This window comes from Ambystoma mexicanum, chromosome 8 (genome assembly GCF_040938575.1).
Source record: "Ambystoma mexicanum isolate Mex_15411 chromosome 8, UKY_AmexF1_1, whole genome shotgun sequence".
Taxonomy (NCBI): domain Eukaryota; kingdom Metazoa; phylum Chordata; class Amphibia; order Caudata; family Ambystomatidae; genus Ambystoma; species Ambystoma mexicanum.
In genome coordinates, this window is record NC_090929.1 from 1,507,067,514 (window position 1) to 1,507,088,454 (window position 20,941).

General features: G+C 49.4%; 1 protein-coding gene across 1 annotated transcript in view; it reads left to right on the forward strand.

Moving 5' to 3' along the window:
* The window catches only part of INA (internexin neuronal intermediate filament protein alpha), a 99,867-nt gene that overhangs the window by 62,787 nt on the left and 16,139 nt on the right, over window positions 1-20,941 (forward strand). Inside the window, exon 2 of the mRNA XM_069611697.1 lies at window positions 15,803-15,927. Within this exon, the coding sequence (XP_069467798.1) occupies window positions 15,803-15,927 (125 nt within the window). The remainder of the gene's footprint in view (window positions 1-15,802; window positions 15,928-20,941) is intronic.

A 20,941-nucleotide genomic window follows, 5' to 3' on the forward strand; every position in this document is an offset into this window, starting at 1 on the left:
TCACTGGTGAATGCCAAGGCTTTAGCAGTGCACTGTAATCCACTGGTGAATGACAAGGCTCTAGCAGTGCACTGTAACTCTCTGGTGAATGCCAAGGCTTTAGCAGTGCACTGTAATCCACTGTTGAATGCCAAGGCTTTAGCAGTGCACTGTAATCCACAGGTGAATGACAAGGCTCTAGCACTGCACTGTAACCCACTGGTGAATGCCAAGGCTTTAGCAGTGCACTGTAATCCACTGGTGAATGCCAAGGCTTTAGCAGTGCACTGTAATACACTGGTGAATGCCAAGGCTCTAGCAGTGCACTGTAACTCTCTGGTGAATGCCAAGGCTCTGGCTGTGCACTGTAATCCATTGGTGAATGCTAAGGGTCTAGCAGTGCACTGTAATCCACTGGTGAATTCCAAGGCTCTGGCTGTGCACTGTAATCCACTGGTGAATTCCAAGTCTCTAGCAGTGCACTGTATTCCACTGGTGAATGCCAAGGCTATGCCAAGGCTCTAGCACTGCACTGTAACCCACTGGTGAATGCCAAGGCTTTAGCAGTGCACTGTAATCCACTGGTGAATGACAAGGCTCTAGCAGTGCACTGTAACTCTCTGGTGAATTCCAAGGCTCTGGTCGGGCACTGTGATCCATTGGTGAATGTTAAGGGTCTAGCAGTGCACTGTAACCCACTTGTGAATGACATCGCTCTGGCAGTGCACTGTAATCCACTGGTGAATGCCAAGGCTCTGCCTGTAACCCACTGGTGAATGCCATGGCTCTAGCAGTGCACTGTACTCCACTGGTGAATGACATGGCTCTGGCAGTGCATTGTAATCCACTGGTGAATGCCAAGGCTATGCCAAGGCTCTAGCACTGCACTGTAACCCACTGGTGAATGCCAAGGCTCCAGCAGTGCACTGTAATCCACTGGTAAATGCCGAAGCTTTAGCAGTGCACTGTAATCCACTGGTGAATGCCAAGGCTCTAGCAGTGCAAAGTAACTCTCTGGTGAATTCCAAGGCTCTGGCCGTGCACTGTGATCCATTGGTGAATGGTAAGGGTCTAACTGTGCACTGTAACCCACTGGTGAATGACATCGCTCTGGCAGTGCACTGTAATCCACTGGTGAATGCCAAGGCGCTGCCTGTAACCCACTGGTGAATGCCAAGGCTCTAGCAGTGCACTGTAACCCGCTGGTGAATGCCAAGCCTCTAGCAGTGCACTGTAACCCTCTGGTGAATGCCAAGGCTCTAGCAGTGCACTGTAATCCACTGGTGAATGCCAAGGCTCTACCTGTAACCCACTGGTGAATGCCAAGGCTCTAGCAGTGCACTGTAACCCACTGGTGAATGACAAGGCTCTAGCAGTGCACTGTAACTCTCTGGTCAATTCCAAGGCTCTGGTCGGGCACTGTGATCCATTGGTGAATGTTAAGGGTCTAGCAGTGCACTGTAACCCACTTGTGAATGACATCGCTCTGGCAGTGCACTGTAATCCACTGGTGAATGCCAAGGCTCTGCCTGTAACCCACTGGTGAATGCCAAGGCTCTAGCAGTGCACTGTACTCCACTGGTGAATGACATGGCTCTGGCAGTGCATTGTAATCCACTGGTGAATGCCAAGGCTATGCCAAGGCTCTAGCACTGCACTGTAACCCACTGGTGAATGCCAAGGCTCCAGCAGTGCACTGTAATCCACTGGTGAATGCCAAGTCTCTAGCAGTGCAATGTAACTCTATGGTGAATGCCAAGGCTCTAGCAGTGCACTGCACACCACTGGTGAATGACATGGCTCTGGCAGCGCACTGTAATCCACTGGTGAATGGCAAGGCTCTGCCTGTAACCCACTGGTGAATGCCAAGGCTCTAGCAGTGCACTGTAACCTACTGGTGAATGCCAAGGCTCTAGCAGTGCACTGTAATCCACTGGTAAATGCCAAGGCTGTGCCAAGGCTCTAGCAGTGCACTGTAATCCACTGGTGATTGCCAAGGCTTTAGCAGTGCACTGTGCCCATCTGGTGAATGCCAAGGTTCTAGCAATGCACTGTACTCCACTAGTGAATGACACAGCTCTGGCAGTGCACTGTAATCCACTGGTGAATGCCAAGTCTCTAGCAGTGCACTGTAACCCACTGGTGAATTCCAAGGCTCTGGCTGTGCACTGTAATCCATTGGTGAATGCTAAGGGTCTAGCAGTGCACTGTAATCCACTGGTGAATTCCAAGGCTCTGGCTGTGCACTGTAATCCACTGGTGAATTCCAAGTCTCTAGCAGTGCACTGTAATCCACTGGTGAATGCCAAGGCTCTGGCAGTGCACTGTAACCCACTGGTGAATGCCAAGGCTCTAGCTAGCAGTGCACAGTAATCCACTGCTGAATGCCAAGGCTCTGCCAATGCTTTAGCAGTGCACTGTAACCCACTGGCAAATTCCAAGGCTCTAGCAGTGCACTGTAAACCAGTGGTGAATGCCAAGCTCTGCCAAGGTTCTAGCAGTGCACTGTAGCCCACTCGTGAATGCCAAGGCTCTAGCAGTGCACTGTAACCCACTGGTGAATGCCAAGGCTCCAGCAGTGCACTGTAATCCACTGGTGAATGCCAAGGCTCTGCCAAGGCTCTAGCAATGCACTGTAACCCAATGGTGAATTCCAAGGCTCTAGCAGTGCACTGTTATCCACTGGTGAATGCCAAGGCTCTAGCAGTGCACTGTAATCCACTGGTGAATGCCGAGGCTCTAGTGGTGCACTGTAATCCACTGGTGAATGCCAAGGCTGTACCAGTGCACTGTAAACCACCGGTGAATGCCAAGGGTCTGCCAAGGCTCTAGCAGTGCACTGTAACCCACAGGTGAATGTCAAGGCTCTAGCAGTGCACTGTAATACACTGGTGAATGCCAAGGCACCGCCAAGGCTCTAGCAGTGCACTGTAACCCACTGGTGAATGTCAAGGCTCTAGCCGTGTACTGTAACCCACTTATGAATGCTAAGGCTCTAGCAGTGAACTGTAATCCACTGGTGAATGCCAAGGCTCTGGGTGTGCATTGTAATCCACTGGTGAATTCCAAGTCTCTAGCAGTGTACTGTAATCCACTGGTGAATACCAAGACTATGCCAAGGCTCTAGCACTGCACTGTAACCCACAGGTGAATGCCAAGGCTCTAGCAGTGCACTGTAATACACTGGTGAATGCCAAGGCACCGCCAAGGATCTAGCAGTGCACTGTAACCCACTGGTGAATGTCAAGGCTGTAGCCGTGTACTGTAACCCACTGGTGAATGTCAAGGCTCTAACCGTGTACTGTAAACCACTGGTGAATGCCAAGGCTCTAGCAGTGCACTGTAATGCACTGGTGAATGCCAAGGCTCTAGCAGTGCACTGCAATCCACTGGTGAATGGTAAGGGTCTAGCAGTGCACTGTAAACCACTGGTGAATGCCAAGGCTCTAGCGGTGCACTGTAATCCACTGGTGAATGCCATGGCAATGCCAAAGCTCTAGCAGTGCACTGTAACCCACTGGTGATTGCCAAGGCTCTAGCAGTGCACTGTATTACACTGATGAATGCCAAGGCTCTAGCAGTGAACTGTACCCCACTGGTGAATGTCAAGGCTTTAGCAGTGCACTGTAATCCACTGGTGAATGCCAAGTCTCTAGCAGTGCAATGTAACTGTATGGTGAATGCCAAGGTTCTAGCAGTGCACTGTACACCACTGGTGAATGACATGGCTCTGGCAGTGCACTGTAATCCACTGGTGAATGGCAAGGCTGTGCCTGTAACCCACCGGTGAATGCCAAGGCTCTAGCAGTGCACTGTAACCTACTGGTGAATGCCAAGGCTCTAGCAGTGCACTTTAATCCACTGGTAAATGCCAAGGCTGTGCCAAGGCTCTAGCAGTGCACTGTACTCCACTAGTGAATGACACAGCTCTGGCAGTGCACTGTCATCCACTGGTGAATGCCACGTCTCTAGCAGTGCACTGTAACCCACTGGTGAATTCCAAGGCTCTGGCTGTGCACTGTAATCCATTGGTGAAAGGTAGGGGTCTAGCAGTGCACTGTAATCCACTGGTGAATTCCAAGGCTCTGGCTGTGCACTGTAATCCACTGGTGAATTCCAAGTCTATAGCAGTGCACTGTAATCCACTGGCGAATGCCAAGGCTATGCCAAGACTCTAGCACTGCACTGTAACCCACTGGTGAATGTCAAGGCTCTGGCTGTACACTGTAATCCATTGGTGAATGCTAAGGGTCTAGCAGTGCACTGTAATCCACTGGTGAATTCCAAGGCTCTGGCTGTGCACTGTAATCCACTGGTGAATTCCAAGTCTCTAGCAGTGCACCCTATTCCACTGGGGAATGCCAAGGCTATGCCAAGGCTCCAGCACTGCACTGTAACCCACTGGTGAATGCCAAGGCTTTAGCAGTGCACTGTAATCCACTGGTGAATGACAAGGCTCTAGCAGTGCACTGTAACTCTCTGGTGAATGCCAAGGCTTTAGCAGTGCACTGTAATCCACTGGTGAATGCCAAGGCTTTAGCAGTGCACTGTAATCCACTGGTGAATGACAAGGCTCTAGCACTGCACTGTAACCCACTGGTGAATGCCAAGGCTTTAGCAGTGCACTGTAATCCACTGGTGAATGCCAAGGCTTTAGCAGTGCACTGTAATACACTGGTGAATGGCAAGGCTCTAGCAGTGCACTGTAACTCTCTGGTGAATGCCAAGGCTCTGGCTGTGCACTGTAATCCATTGGTGAATGCTAAGGGTCTAGCAGTGCACTGTAATCCGCTGGTGAATTCCAAGTCTCTAGCAGTGCACTGTATTCCACTGGTGAATGCCAAGGCTCTAGCACTGCACTGTAACCCACTGGTGAATGCCAAGGCTTTAGCAGTGCACTGTAATCCACTGGTGAATGACAAGGCTCTAGCAGTGCACTGTAACTCTCTGGTGAATTCCAAGGCCCTGGTCGTGCACTGTGATCCATTGGTGAATGTTAAGGGTCTAGCAGTGCACTGTAACCCACTTGTGAATTCCAAGGCTCTGGCTGTGCGCTGTAATCCATTGGTGAATGGTAGGGGTCTAGCAGTGCACTGTAATCCACTGGTGAATTCCAAGGCTCTGGCTGTGCACTGTAATCCACTGGTGAATTCCAAGTCTCTAGCAGTGCACTGTAATCCACTGGCGAATGCCAAGGCTATGCCAAGACTCTAGCACTGCACTGTAACCCACTGGTGAATGCCAAGGCTCTAGCAGTGCACTGTAATCCACTGGTGAATGCCAAGGCTTTAGCAGTGCACTGTAATACACTGGTAAATGCCAAGGCTCTAGCAGTGCACTGTAACTCTCTGGTGAATACCAAGGCTCTGGCTGTGCACTGTAATCCACTGGTGAATGCCAAGGCTTTAGCAGTGCACTGTAATACACTGGTAAATGCCAAGGCTCTAGCAGTGCACTGTAACTCTCTGGTGAATACCAAGGCTCTGGCTGTGCACTGTAATCCAATGGTGAATGCTAAGGGTCTAGCAGTACACTGTAATCCACTGGTGAATTCCAAGGCTCTGGCTGTGCACTCTAATCCACTGGTGAATTCCAAGTCTCTAGCAGTGCACTGTATTCCACTGGGGAATGCCAAGGCTATGCCAAGGCTCTAGCACTGCACTGTAACTCACTGGTGAATGCCAAGGCTTTAGCAGTGCACTGTAATCCACTGGTGAATGACAAGGCTCTAGCAGTGCACTGTAACTCTCTGGTGAATGCCAAGGCTTTAGCAGTGCACTGTAATCCACTGTTGAATGCCAAGGCTTTAGCAGTGCACTGTAATCCACAGGTGAATGACAAGGCTCTAGCACTGCACTGTAACCCACTGGTGAATGCCAAGGCTTTAGCAGTGCACTGTAATCCACTGGTGAATGCCAAGGCTTTAGCAGTGCACTGTAATACACTGGTGAATGCCAAGGCTCTAGCAGTGCACTGTAACTCTCTGGTGAATGCCAAGGCTCTGGCTGTGCACTGTAATCCATTGGTGAATGCTAAGGGTCTAGCAGTGCACTGTAATCCACTGGTGAATTCCAAGGCTCTGGCTGTGCACTGTAATCCACTGGTGAATTCCAAGTCTCTAGCAGTGCACTGTATTCCACTGGTGAATGCCAAGGCTATGCCAAGGCTCTAGCACTGCACTGTAACCCACTGGTGAATGCCAAGGCTTTAGCAGTGCACTGTAATCCACTGGTGAATGACAAGGCTCTAGCAGTGCACTGTAACTCTCTGGTGAATTCCAAGGCTCTGGTCGGGCACTGTGATCCATTGGTGAATGTTAAGGGTCTAGCAGTGCACTGTAACCCACTTGTGAATGACATCGCTCTGGCAGTGCACTGTAATCCACTGGTGAATGCCAAGGCTCTGCCTGTAACCCACTGGTGAATGCCAAGGCTCTAGCAGTGCACTGTACTCCACTGGTGAATGACATGGCTCTGGCAGTGCATTGTAATCCACTGGTGAATGCCAAGGCTATGCCAAGGCTCTAGCACTGCACTGTAACCCACTGGTGAATGCCAAGGCTCCAGCAGTGCACTGTAATCCACTGGTAAATGCCGAAGCTTTAGCAGTGCACTGTAATCCACTGGTGAATGCCAAGGCTCTAGCAGTGCAAAGTAACTCTCTGGTGAATTCCAAGGCTCTGGCCGTGCACTGTGATCCATTGGTGAATGGTAAGGGTCTAACTGTGCACTGTAACCCACTGGTGAATGACATCGCTCTGGCAGTGCACTGTAATCCACTGGTGAATGCCAAGGCGCTGCCTGTAACCCACTGGTGAATGCCAAGGCTCTAGCAGTGCACTGTACTCCGCTGGTGAATGACATCGCTCTGGCAGTGCATTGTAATCCACTGGTGAATGCCAAGGCTCTGCCTGTAACCCACTGGTGAATGCCAAGGCTCTAGCAGTGCACTGTAACCCGCTGGTGAATGCCAAGCCTCTAGCAGTGCACTGTAACCCTCTGGTGAATGCCAAGGCTCTAGCAGTGCACTGTAATCCACTGGTGAATGCCAAGGCTCTACCTGTAACCCACTGGTGAATGCCAAGGCTCTAGCAGTGCACTGTAACCCACTGGTGAATGCCAAGGCTCTAGCAGTGCACTGTACTCCACTGGTGAATGACACAGCTCTGGCAGTGCACTGTAATCCACTGGTGAATTCCAAGGCTCTGGCTGTGCACTGTAATCCACTGGTGAATTCCAAGTCTCTAGCAGTGCACTGTATTCCACTGGTGAATGCCAAGGCTATGCCAAGGCTCTAGCACTGCACTGTAACCCACTGGTGAATGCCAAGGCTTTAGCAGTGCACTGTAAACCACTGGTGAATGACAAGGCTCTAGCAGTGCACTGTAACTCTCTGGTCAATTCCAAGGCTCTGGTCGGGCACTGTGATCCATTGGTGAATGTTAAGGGTCTAGCAGTGCACTGTAACCCACTTGTGAATGACATCGCTCTGGCAGTGCACTGTAATCCACTGGTGAATGCCAAGGCTCTGCCTGTAACCCACTGGTGAATGCCAAGGCTCTAGCAGTGCACTGTACTCCACTGGTGAATGACATGGCTCTGGCAGTGCATTGTAATCCACTGGTGAATGCCAAGGCTATGCCAAGGCTCTAGCACTGCACTGTAACCCACTGGTGAATGCCAAGGCTCCAGCAGTGCACTGTAATCCACTGGTAAATGCCGAAGCTTTAGCAGTGCACTGTAATCCACTGGTGAATGCCAAGGCTCTAGCAGTGCAAAGTAACTCTCTGGTGAATTCCAAGGCTCTGGCCGTGCACTGTGATCCATTGGTGAATGGTAAGGGTCTAGCTGTGCACTGTAACCCACTGGTGAATGACATCGCTCTGGCAGTGCACTGTAATCCACTGGTGAATGCCAAGGCTCTGCCTGTAACCCACTGGTGAATGCCAAGGCTCTAGCAGTGCACTGTACTCTGCTGGTGAATGACATCGCTCTGGCAGTGCATTGTAATCCACTGGTGAATGCCAAGGCTCTGCCTGTAACCCACTGGTGAATGCCAAGGCTCTAGCAGTGCACTGTAACCCACTGGTGAATGCCAAGCCTCTAGCAGTGCACTGTAACCCTCTGGTGAATGCCAAGGCTCTAGCAGTGCACTGTAATCCACTGGTGAATGCCAAGGTTCTACCTGTAACCCACTGGTGAATGCCAAGGCTCTAGCAGTGCACTGTAACCCACTGGTGAATGCCAAGGCTCTAGCAGTGCACTGTACTCCACTGGTGAATGACACAGCTCTGGCAGTGCACTGTAATCCACTGGTGAATGCCAAGGCGCTGCCAAGGCTCTAGCAGTGCACTGTAATCCACTGGTGAATGCCAAGGCTTTAGCAGTGCACCATAAGCCTCTGGTGAATGCCAAGGCTCTAGCAGTGCACTGTACTCCACTGGTGAATGACACAGCTCTGGAAGTGCACTGTAATCCACTGGTAAATGCCAAGGCTGTGCCAAGGCTATAGCAGTGCACTGTAATCCACTGGTGATTGCCAAGGCTTTAGCAGTGCACTGTAACCATCTGGTGAATGCCAAGGCTCTAGCAGTGCACTGTACTCCACTAGTGAATGACACAGCTCTGGCAGTGCACTGTAATCCACTGGTGAATGCCAAGTCTCTAGCAGTGCACTGTAACCCACTGGTGAATTCCAAGGCTCTGGCTGTGCACTGTAATCCATTGGTGAATGCTAAGGGTCTAGCAGTGCACTGTACTCCACTGGTGAATTCCAAGGCTCTGGCTGTGCACTGTAATCCACTGGTGAATGTCAAGGCTATGCCAAGGCTCGAGCACTGCACTGTAACCCACTGGTAAATGTCAAGGCTCTAACAGTGCACTGTAATCCACTGGTGAATGCCAAGGCTTTAGCAGTGCACTGTAACTCTCTGGTGAATGCCAAGGCTCTAGCAGTGCACTGTACATCACCGATGAATGACATGGCTCTGGCAGTGCACTATAATCCACTGGTGAATGCCAAGGTTCTGCCTGTAACCCACTGGTGAATGCCAAGGCTCTAGTAGTGCACTGTAACCCACTGGTGAATGCCAAGGCTCTAGCAGTGCACTGTACTCCACTGGTGAATGACACCGCTCTGGCAGCGCACTGTAATCCACTGGTGAATGCCAAGGCTCTAGCAGTGCACTGTACTCCACTGGTGAATGACACAGCTCTGGAAGTGCACTGTAATCCACTGGTAAATGCCAAGGCTGTGCCAAGGCTATAGCAGTGCACTGTAATCCACTGGTTATTGCCAAGGCTTTAGCAGTGCACTGTAAGCCTCTGGTGAATGCCAAGGCTCTAGCCGTGCACTGTACTCCACTGGTGAATGACACAGCTCTGGCAGTGCACTGTATTCCACTGGTGAATGCCAATGCTCTGCCAGGGCCCGAGCAGTGCACTGTAACCCACTGGTGATTGCCAATGCTCTAACAGTGCACTGTAACCCACTGGTGAATGCCAAGGCTCTAGCTAGCAGTGCACAGTAATCCACTGCTGAATGCCAAGGCTCTGCCAATGCTCTAGCAGTGCACTGTAACCCACTGGCAAATTCCAAGGCTCTAGCAGTGCACTGTAAATCGGTGGTGAATGCCAAGCTCTGCCAAGGCTCTAGCAGTGCACTGTAACCCACTGGTGAATGCCAAGGCTCTAGCAGTGTACTGTAACCCACTGGTGAATGCCAAGGCTCCAGCAGTGCACTGTAATACAATGGTGAATGCTGAGGCACCGGCAAGGCTCTCGCAGTGCATTGTAACCCACTGGTGAATGCCAAGGCTCTAGCCGTGTACTGTAACCCACTGGTGAATGCCAAGGCCCTAGCAGTGCACTGTAATCCACTGGTGAATGCCAAGGCTCTGCCAAGGCTCTAGCAATGCACTGTAACCCACTGGTGAATGCCAAGGCTCTAGCAGTGCCCTGTGATCTACTGGTGAATGCCGAGGCTCTAGCAGTGCACTGTAATCCACTGGTGAATGCCAAGGCTCTACCAGTGCACTGTAATCCATTGGTGAATGCTACGGCTCTAGCAGTGCACTGTAACCCACTGGTGAATTCCAAGGCTCTGACCGTGCACTGTAATCCATTGGTGAATGCTAAGGGTCTAGCAGTGCACTGTAATCCACTGGTGAATTCCAAGGCTCTGGCTGTGCACTGTAATCCACTGGTGAATTCCAAGTCTCTGGCAGTGCACTGTAACCCACTGGTGAATTCCAAGGCTCTGGCAGTACACTGTAACCCACTGGTGAATGCCAAGGCTCTAGCAGTGCACTGTAATCCACTGGTGAATTCCAAGGCTCTGGCAGTGCACTGTAACCCACTGGTGAATGCCAAGGCTCTAGCAGTGCACTGTAATCCACTGGTGAATGCCAAGGCTCCACTGGTGAATGCAGATTATGAACTTTTCAATCTGAGACAAAGCACACTAGGTGAAACGGGAGACCCTAGATACCTTGCACACCTGATTGCATTAACATGCACCCCCATGAATGAAGAAGACGAGGTTCATGCTCAGTTGATGAAAGGGTGTTTAGGTGTCACGCTGCAGAGGCAAATTCTGGGGGAGCGTGGTATCAACCTTCAAAGAATTCTGGATCTAGGCACCAGTCATGACCCCGTTGAGAAAGGACAGGAGGCCGCACGTGGATAACGGGTTGTGTATCTCTTTATAGACTACAACCTGCTTGAAGGGTCTTTCACTCGACCCCGACTGTGTTCCCCTCCAACTGCTCACCCTCCATTATGCCCTGAGCAGTTGTATAATTCTCAACCCTAGGTGGTCAACATATGCAACTCCACTTCTGCTTCTTTGCCTGTGCCCCAATACTTCCCTGTTCTCGTCCTTTCAGGAGGTCTCCCCTAAACTCCACTTTCCTACCTCCTCCACTGCTCCACCCACTGTCCCTGTGTTGTACCACCCTCTACAACCACTCCCCCATTTTCCCTGATAGTTACCCCTGTCCTGCCACCTCTGACCCCTCCCCACTTCATAAGCATATCCCCTACTATACACCCCCTCCCAACAGAACTCCATTAACACCTTACTTTCATAAACCCCCCACATTAGCTCTCTATCACCTCCCACATCAGCCCCACCCCCAATGTACATGTATATGCCCACCATGCATTCCCACCACCATCCCCTTCCATCCCCTCACTCATCTTGTAGATTTGGGTGGCTGCTCATTACTAAGTGGTCAATCAGTTGGAAAGGTTGACCTGTTTAAAGGGTCTACCAGTCGAACGTGATGACCACTTAAGGATGAGCAGTTGCATCAATGAGCAGTTAAGGTCAAGCAAAAGACATAATACTAGATAAGGCAATCAAAGTTCTCAAAGTGGAAGAACCAGGGCTTTAAGTGGGCAGTGGCTAGCTGGGACAGAGTCGCAGCAGTCTCTAAAATAAGCTGCTGACCCGGGGCTAATGCAAAACAAAAGAGGTGATGGCTGGAAGGTTTGATATTAATCCTAACCTCTGGCATTTCTCTGGGCAACCCTCCAGACCATCGTTTTTCAGCCTGCCAAGCCATTACAGAAGGGGAAAGACCATATACAAATCAGGCTTGGTCCCACCCCAACAGGGACATACCAGCCTGAACTGCTAGGCCAGATCCCTTCTGCACGATTACCACAAGCATCCCCAGACCTATTTCCGCTTCATCGGATGTCCTCAGTGAGGAGTAGCATGGATCTCTAGGCCTAGCAGGCTCAGGACCCACTTCTGGGCACCTGTCTCACTCAAGGTGACTTATGCAAAACAAAAGAGGTGATGGCTGGAAGGTTTGGAATTAATCAGAACCTCTGGCATTGCTCTGGGCAACCCTCCAGACCATCGTTCTTCAGCTTACCAAGCAATTACAGAAGAGGACAGACCATATGAAAATCAGGCTTGGTCCCACCTTAAAAGGGGCAATACAGCCCAAACTGCTAGGTCACATCTCTTCTGCATGAGACCGCAAGCATCCCCAGACATGTTTCTGCCTCATCGGCATCATCAATGAGGAGTATCTTGCATCGCTAGGCCCAGCAGGCTCAGGACCCACATCTGAGCATACCTGTCCCACTCGGGGTGACTTATGCAAAACAAAAGAGGTGATGGCTGGAAAGTTTGGAATTAATCCTAACCTCTGGCATTGCTCTGGGCGACCCTCCAGGCCATCGTTCTTCAGCCTTCCAAGCCATTACAGATGGGGAAAGACCATATGCAAATAAGGATTGGTCCCACCCCAAAAGGGGCCATCCAGCCCAAACTGCTAGGTCACATCCCTTCTGCACGATACCACAAGCATCCCCATACATGTTTCAGCCTCATGAGGTGTCATCAGTGAGGAGTAGCTTGGGTCTCCAGGCCCAGCAGGCTCAGGACCCACGTCTGGCCATACCCATCCCACTCGGTATGACTTATGCAAAACAAAATAGGTGATGGCTGGAAGGTTTGGAATTAATCCTAACCTCTGGCCTTGCTTTGGGCAACCCTCCAGACCATTGTTTGTCAGCCTGCCAAGCCATTACAGAAAAGGAAAGACCATATGCAAATCAGGCATGGTGCCACCCCAAAAGGGCCAGTCCATCTGAAATGGTAGGTCATATCCCTTCTGTACGAGACAACAAGCACAATATACATGTTTTGGCGTGCCCCGAGCTATGCCAGGGCTTCCACACCTATCCCTACTTTTCACCCAACCTTTGGGCCTCATTACGAGGTGGGCTGTAAGGGGTTAACAGCACCGGTAAAGGTGCCGGAGCCGTTAACCCCCTACCGCCCTATTACAAGGTCTCCTTGCGGGACCCGCTAAGGCTGGTTTTACCAGGCGGCCCTAGCGGGTCCCGTGAGCAGGCCAGCATGCTAACAACGGGCCCGTTATTAACGAAGCAGTATGTGATTTATGCCACCTGTTCTGCCAGATATGCCACCTGTTCTGCCAAGTAAGAGTTAGCTCTCTTTTTCTTTACCTCTCTGGTGCATGTCATCTATGGAAAACCTAATAGGTGGTCCATCTGTGGTGATGTTTGCCTCCCTGAATTGGCTGAATCACTCTATGGCCCTCATTACAGTTTTGCCGGTATCCCGCCGGTAATTCCGGCAGGATACCGGCAAAATTGCCTTACCATTTCTGCCACCCGAGCAGAAGAAACGCTGATAAGTTCCCATTCCATTGCTGTGGGAGATCTCTCCCATGGTATACCAGAGGTCTGGGGGTCTGCCTGACTCTCAAGGGCCCCAACCCCAGAATAGACAGAGTACTCAGTCAATGGCAAGTTAGAACTGTGGTTTATTGCAAATAAAACCAACAGGGATCAATACAAGACAATGAGAATTCTCCCGTACATCTCAGCTCTCCATGTCATGCTGTACATTGTGTACAAGTATGGTGTCATCACCTGGGCCCTTTCCCCGAAAAACATATAATCACAGAGGATTGGGTATCGAGAGTACTATTACCTATAGGGATACCCTATAGGTGTTATTCTACTGGTCCTTGCATGTCAGGTGGCTGGCCTGTCCCGTCCCCAAGAAACTATTATATTGTTGCAGAGTAATGGGCTTACCATTGGTTTGTCCCCTTTGCCATCTACCCCAGGCTTTCTAAGCTGTGATTGGTTAGAGCTGATCTCCCCAGGCCAAGGACTCAATTAGGTTCTCAGCCCTCTGTGCACGTCTTCAAGGTGATGTGAATGATGATGTGTCTGCATTGTAACTTGCATGTACTACCTTTGCCTATGAGAATGCGCTCCTTACGTTGCAACACTTGTTGCCGTCTGCGCCTGACTTGCTGGGATCGGCTCCACTTTCTCACCATGGGTGACGGTCCATTGTCTTGTTTGGCTGTACCACGTGCTTAGGGACCATAAAATTTAGCTCTTCAGCTTGCATTTATGAGGATTTATTCCGTTTGTGTGCATCTGGTGCCCTTGTCGTCCGGAGATTGGAATGTGTCTGCGTATCTCTGACCTTGGCTGTGAGCCTGCTTCGTGCTCTGTGCCACCTGAATCAGCTCTCCCCTTCTCAGGCTCTGTGGCTTTTGGGCCTTCTGTAATTTTCCTTAGACATATAATATAAATTCGACATGTTCATGCTACTCTGAGTACTCTATACGTTAGTCACACGTGGTCGTATCAGGTTCCATATATTTTTCTGTAGTCCTATATGGTTGTCTAATGCTGCTACGTTATGGTATCACAAATGACATCAGCATTGTGGCTTCTTGGTGCTTAGTCGAGACTGTCCACATAGGTATTTCCGTCCACGATCTCTGTTTTTTCTCCTATGCCTGTGAAGATGTATGCAGGATTTGGTCTGTATGGTTGGCTGAGAGGATACCTTTCTGTGTACTTGTCAATCATTGGTGCATTCGGAATTCAACCAAAATAAGATGGGTGGCTGTGAACGTTTCTGGCTCTTCATCTTGACATGAATCTGGGGGTGATGAGGGGCATCCTTGGAACCCTCTCTTCACCATGGAGTCCAATATGACTCCATGGATGTGATTGCTGGAAGTACCGGCACCGGTTTTACTAGTGCCAGTGATCCTGGCATTTATATGCCAGTAGCGGCCTGAACTCCCGGCAGGTCAGGCTTCCCAGTAAAGCATGCGCCCACCAGCAAACTTGTGTTTCTCTGGTCCAGAGAAAATGCCAGTGCCAGAATTACTGGCATTTTTTTCGAGACCGGGGAACTTATAATGAGCCCCCATGTCTACACATTCCACTGAAATTGGGTCTTTGTTGATCCTAAAGGTATTATTGTTCCCTTTTGGGCAGATCCATGACGCATCTGCCTGGTTCGGTTCCAGAACCGTAGGCTTGTTTAGGACTCAAACATGGATTTATCACTTGGGCGTTTCCAGTGATCCTGAAAGCCCAGGTGGATACGGTCCATTCGGCCGAAGGAACTATTGTGGCATCTGGCTGCTGGTTTATAGTCAAATGAGGCCACCAGGAGACATGCTGTGAAATTATAAAGATGTTCTCACTTCCGTACCCAGATTTTATCCTCCATTAACCCAATTGCTCCTCTTTTAGAGGGATTAAGCCCCAATCACACACAGAGAGGGTTCAGTTTATAATGTTCTAATTGGAACATATACTTTGTTACAGGGCCTACTTGTACGTGCCCAAACGCATGTTGAGGTCATGAGTTTATACCATTTGCACTGAGGCTCTGATGGACACGCATCATGGAGGTGCCTTGATATGATATGATAGTTTATTTAAAACGTGTGTGGACCCGGGGCTCGAACCTGAGTTGCTCTGTGTCGTCTTGCTTCCAAGGTGAGCACGTTGCCCCTGGTCTATCCTCCCTTCAACCTGGAGTATGTTTTTTGTCCTAAATGAAGGTCTGTTTCTCTTATATTTTGCCTTGCATGATGTAGGGCACCATGGTACCACCAGCTGGCAATATCGCTAGCCCGTAACGAAACTGCAAGCTCATAAACAGGGTGCTACAGATGTGTATCAACCATTGCCTTCAAACATTAGGCAATGCCATCTTTCAATGCTCTTGCTGTATGTTAAAATGGCTGCCACGCCCTTCCTTGTGCTGTTCCTTCAGATGTCTTTCGTTCTCTTGGAGTGCTGTGTTAAGCTAGAGGCCAGCTAAGACCGGGGTATCTCACTTGTTGCGTAAAAGAGCATGACTTTTATAAACAAACTCATTCAACATCAAGATGTCTTGTAATGGCAGTGTTGATGCTCTGCCATGTGAGGGCGCTGTAAATGAGTAATGTTGTGCACCTTCTTTGCCTTGAAAATGTGAAGATTCATGCGTGTGCTTCTCCTCGTTTTAGGACACGATCAACCACCTGGACAATGATCTGAGGACCACAAAGGGTGAGATGGCCCGCCATCTGAGGGAGTACCAAGACTTGCTGAATGTCAAGATGGCTCTGGACATTGAAATCGCTGCCTACAGGTAAGGCCAATTCCTCATGATTTTCTTATCTGATGAACAAAATGGATGACCCCTTGTTTGGCAAAACCAATTGAATGCCAGTAGGAAATGTATTCATAAATAGTCGCTTGGTAGACCATGTCCTAAATAGAGATTTAATAACCGTGAAATATCTTGACGATGCTAAAGCCAAATGAGGCGTGAAACATGAGCGACTAGGAATTTAAGCCACTGAGGTAGGAATCAAAATGGAGGTAACCTGAGATTTCCTGAAAGGCTGCTTCCTCTGAGAAGTCAGCGAGACTGGGCCAGTCAAAACGAAGCCCCTATGTAACTTAGTTTTTCACTTTTTTTAAAAAAAAAACATTATGGGCCTCATTACGACCCAGGCGGTAAGTTACCGCCTGGGCCGTCACTTTACCACCATGGCGTAAACTACGTTTACGCCATGGTGGTTGGCGGACTTACCGCCCCATTCCGACCTTGGCGGGGCGGTAAGTCCCCAATCCCCATTTACCCTTCCCCATTCCTATTTTTGCCCCATAGGGCATAATGGGAGTGGGGAAGGCGTTAATTACGCCACCGTAAATTACGGTGGCGTAATTAACTCCATGGTCCCTTAGCGCCATGGATTTTAACAACCGCTAAAAGCGGGTGTTAAAACCTCCATGGCGCTAAGGGACCTCGTAATTGGCGGTAAGGGGTCGGCGCAGCTAACGCTGGCGTAAACCCCTTACCGCCAGGGTCGTAATGAGGCCCTATAATTTGTGATTCCACCTCAAAGGAAGGGGGACCGGAGGATGCCACGCCCACGGTTTAAAAGTACCCCCAGATTCAGACACTTACAACACTCTTCCACAATGACCAATGAGTTTGATGTGGTTTACGCAAAAGTGTCCTTTGCATCACCACGTTTGTGTTTACATTACTTCTTTCCACATTGCTACTGTGAAAAACAAAATACGTCATTTTCCGTCACTGTAACTGACTTAATAACATTCGTTTGGTCATTCATTCAGAAACACTAAATGGGGATTAACACAGCCATACCACCACTTGTGATCTGGTGAGAATTCCTTCTGACCTAGTCATGGTAACGGTAAATCCGTTTGGTGGTACTCTGACAGATTTACCACCAGAATACCGCCCAATCTGTAATGAAGCCCATAATGAAGATTCCCCCTGCTAATAGCGCTGGGAGCTCTTGATTCTATTAAAGACACGGAGGTGAGCATTAAGCTTTATCTTCTCTTTTAATCTACTCTCCAGCAGTTTCAACAAAATATACATTTTCTTTCAGATACATTGTTTTGTTTTTTTTTTACAAAACTTCAAGTCCCATCATCCTTGTAGTCCTTAGTCTCTTAGCCATGTGACCTAGTCCTTCCTCTTCCTCTGTTTCTCCTCTTCTTTGACTGCTTCGAACTGCAATCTTTTCCAAACTCCATAGCCAACCTGGCCAACTTTTATTCTGAACTTCCTGCTTTATGCTGGCACGGACTCTCGCATTTCAACTTGCGGATTCGCTTCGAGCGATCTTTTCTCCACTCTACTGATTTCAGCCGTTTTTCTGCTCGTCTCCTATGATCGGAAATAATAATAGCAACATGTTAGGGTGCGGAATACACACCCTATTCTGGAAGGAATGATCATGTTAGTCATATGCAATACATCATTTATTCAGATCATCATTGATTCACATCTTTAGTGTATTTGGGTCGGGAATTTAATGCTCGCCTCCTTGTCTTTAATAGAATCAAGAGCTCCCTGCGCTATTAGCAGGGTGAATCTTCATTCTATGTCAAGACAGAGGCGAGCATTAAGCTTGTTCAAAGCTTCTTAATACTGTTTCTGCAATTGAGTTAATTGGTCGAAAGTAAAACGTTCTAAACGTTGTATCTCTAGCCCAATCTGCTGCTTTCATAATGTCTTGCAAAGCTGCGCCTTGTCCTAATGCTTTCGAGGCCATTGCTCCTCTAACTGAATGGGCTCCAAATTGTGTCATGTCTATGCCCACTAGAGTCATAATATCTCTGTCCCATCGCGCTATAGTGGCTGTTGCTACTCCTTTGTGTGGTTTCCTGCGCGCTATTAACAATTGGGGTGTTCCTGCTGACCTTAGCTGTGCTGTTCTACTCTCGTACTCTTTAATACATGCTGCTACGCACCACTTCGGGTGCTCTTGCATATAGGGGTACGTGATTGTAGAAGAATCAGTTTTCGTTCTTCTGGCTAGGTTAAATGTTACTCCTTCAGGCCCATATGTCTTTCTATTTACTTCTAGTGCCTTGACGTCTGCTACTCTCCTGCATGACACCATGCACAGTAGCATAGCTAGTTTTTCTGACAGCTGTCCTAGCGACATATATCTGTTACTGGGCCAATCTGCTAGTAGCTTCAATACTACATATACGTCCCATAGTACCTCGTACCTTGGCTGTGGTGGCTTCCTAAATCTTATTCCTTTAAGAAGTCTTATCACCGCTACGTTCTCTCCTATTGGCACTCCTTCTAGCGGCAGGTGGCCTGCTGAAATTGCGGACCTATAGTCTCCTATTGTTCTGTATGCTTTGCCATCTTGTAGGAGTTCCACTAAGAAATTCAGTATTACGACTAGAGGGGCAGAAACGGGATCAATACTTCTCCACCATGTCGACCACCTACTCCAAGCTGCGTCGTACCTCCTTCTAGTCGAAGGTGCCCAAGACTCGGTGATGAGGCTTGCAGCTTGAGCCGAAATCCCTGCAAGATTCCAACGTCTCCTGCTATCCTGTTCGCCATCAATGGCAGAGTCCCCTTCACTCTCAGAGGGTGATATGACCCAACTGGGTCCGTGAGGAGGTTTTCATTTTGTGGAAGTACTCTCGGGTAGTCCACTATCAGCTCCATGAGCGTTGGAAACCATACTTGGGATTTCCATATCAGAACCACAACTATCAAATTCACTGCTTCCCTGCGTACCTTTTCTAGTACCCTGCTCATCATTATGCACGGAGGGAAAGCGTAGAGTGTCGGCTCTCTCCAGTTCTGTAGAAAAGCATCCACTCCTGCTGCAGCTCGGTCCAATCTCCAGCAGTAAAACCTCTACTATTTCTGTGCGTTCAGTCTGGACGCAAACAGATCTGTGTGTACTGGACCCCAACGGTCTTCCAGCTGCCAGAATATCTCCCGGTCCAGCATCCAGTCGCTGGAGTCTGAGACGTGCCTGGAGTTCCAGACCGCTATTACATTCAACGAACCCGGTAAGTATTCGGCTACTACCGAGATCCCTGATTCAAGGCAGGCGTGCCAAAAGTCCTTGGCTATCTCCGCTAACAATTTGGATCTTGTCCCTCCTAAATGATTGATGTATTTGACTGATGAAATGTTGTCCATTTTCAACAGAATACAAGAATCACTTTTCCTTTTGTAAAAGCCTTGATCGCGAAGGATCCGGCTAAAAGTTCCAGGCAGTTTATGTGTAGTTGGAGCTCTTCCGCGCTCCACCTCCCTCCTGTCTGGAGGTCTCTGCATCGGGCTCCCCAGCCTGCTCTGCTGGCGTCTGATTCTATTATTAAGTCTGGACGGTCGCCAAAGATGGCTCTCCCGTTCCAAGCTTCCATGTTTGCTAGCCACCACTCCAGCTCTGTCCTGGATTCATGGTCTAAGTGCACTAATTGGTGGTAGTGCAGCCCTTGCTGAAGGTGCTTTATCTTCAGCCTTTGCAGTGCCCAGTAGTGTAGTGGGCCTGGAAATATTGCTTGTATCGATGCTGCTAGTAGGCCTACTACTCCCGCTTTAGTGCGCAGTGATATCACTGGTTTGCTGAGACATGTTCTTACTTCCCTTTTTGTGTCTCTGATCTTCCTGCTTAGAAGTTCTAGAGTTGCTGTCTTGGTATCTATAATAAATCCTAGAAATTCTATCCTCCTCGTTGGTTTCATCTCTGACCTCTCCCGACTCACTAGAAAGCCCAGGGAGGTCAAGAGCTTCACCACCCAGTCGGTCTGGTCGTCATGATTCCTGCTCCTCATGTCCCGAGCCCTCCAGGATGTCAGGCTGGAGCCATGCCACGATCACCTACATGGCCCTCAAGGGCCTCTCCATCCCTCTAAAGACCCACTTGGAGTCAGACTTGGCGCTTGTGGCACCAGACTCACTCACTCCCATAGGATAACATTGGGGATTGGACTTGTAGTGCATTGATGGGGACAAGATGGATGCCCCCACATATTTCGGTTCCCAGAACTGCATGTGCAGTCTAGTCTTTTGGGTGTGGTTCAGCCCAGAGATACCTGGGATATCCAGAGACTATTTAAGCTGAGAAACATGCTTTGTGTTTTCTGCACCTGCAGTGTGACACTCACCGTGTTCGGATCGGTCTCCAGTAGGCCTGCATCTTTCTTCTGCGCTCAGCTCCTGCAAGAACAAGAACACCGTTAGGAACAGCCTTACCTTGCGGCGCTTCTGCCCATCTTTCATCGCTCCTTCTGTTCTGCGGGCATCTTCGGCGGTGTCATTCCCATCCCGGCAAGCCGCATCCTAAGGAAAAGGGAAAAGAACAGAAAAAAAGGCATTAGTAAGCATTCTGCAAATCTTCGCTTATTTTTAAATACTGTACGAGCTTCAAATGCTTACCTGAATCCCAGCCGCTCTGGGGCAACTCTGTCTCCGGAACTTCTCATCCATCTGCAAGAGGGAAAAGACACTCCAGGTTAGCGTAGAAACATCTAGAGGCGCCGCATACCGCGCTTACTCGCCGCATTTGTTCTTCATAACCGGCATCCACGCTGAAAACGTCGCAGCACCTAAAAGACACAGAAAAAGAACTCCGTTCAATACAAATACAAAAGGGGTGCATCGCGCATCGCGCATCACGCATCGCGCTCTCACTCACCTTCAGCACTACTCATCTCAGCAGCATGCCGCCATCCCCGGACGCCGGCTATCATCTAAGGAAGGAAAGGAACGAAGTTAGAGAACTGTTCAAAAGACTCATTATACTTACCTGTCGGACTCTTGCCAGTGAAGTAACTAGGCAGCAACGAGCCCGCAT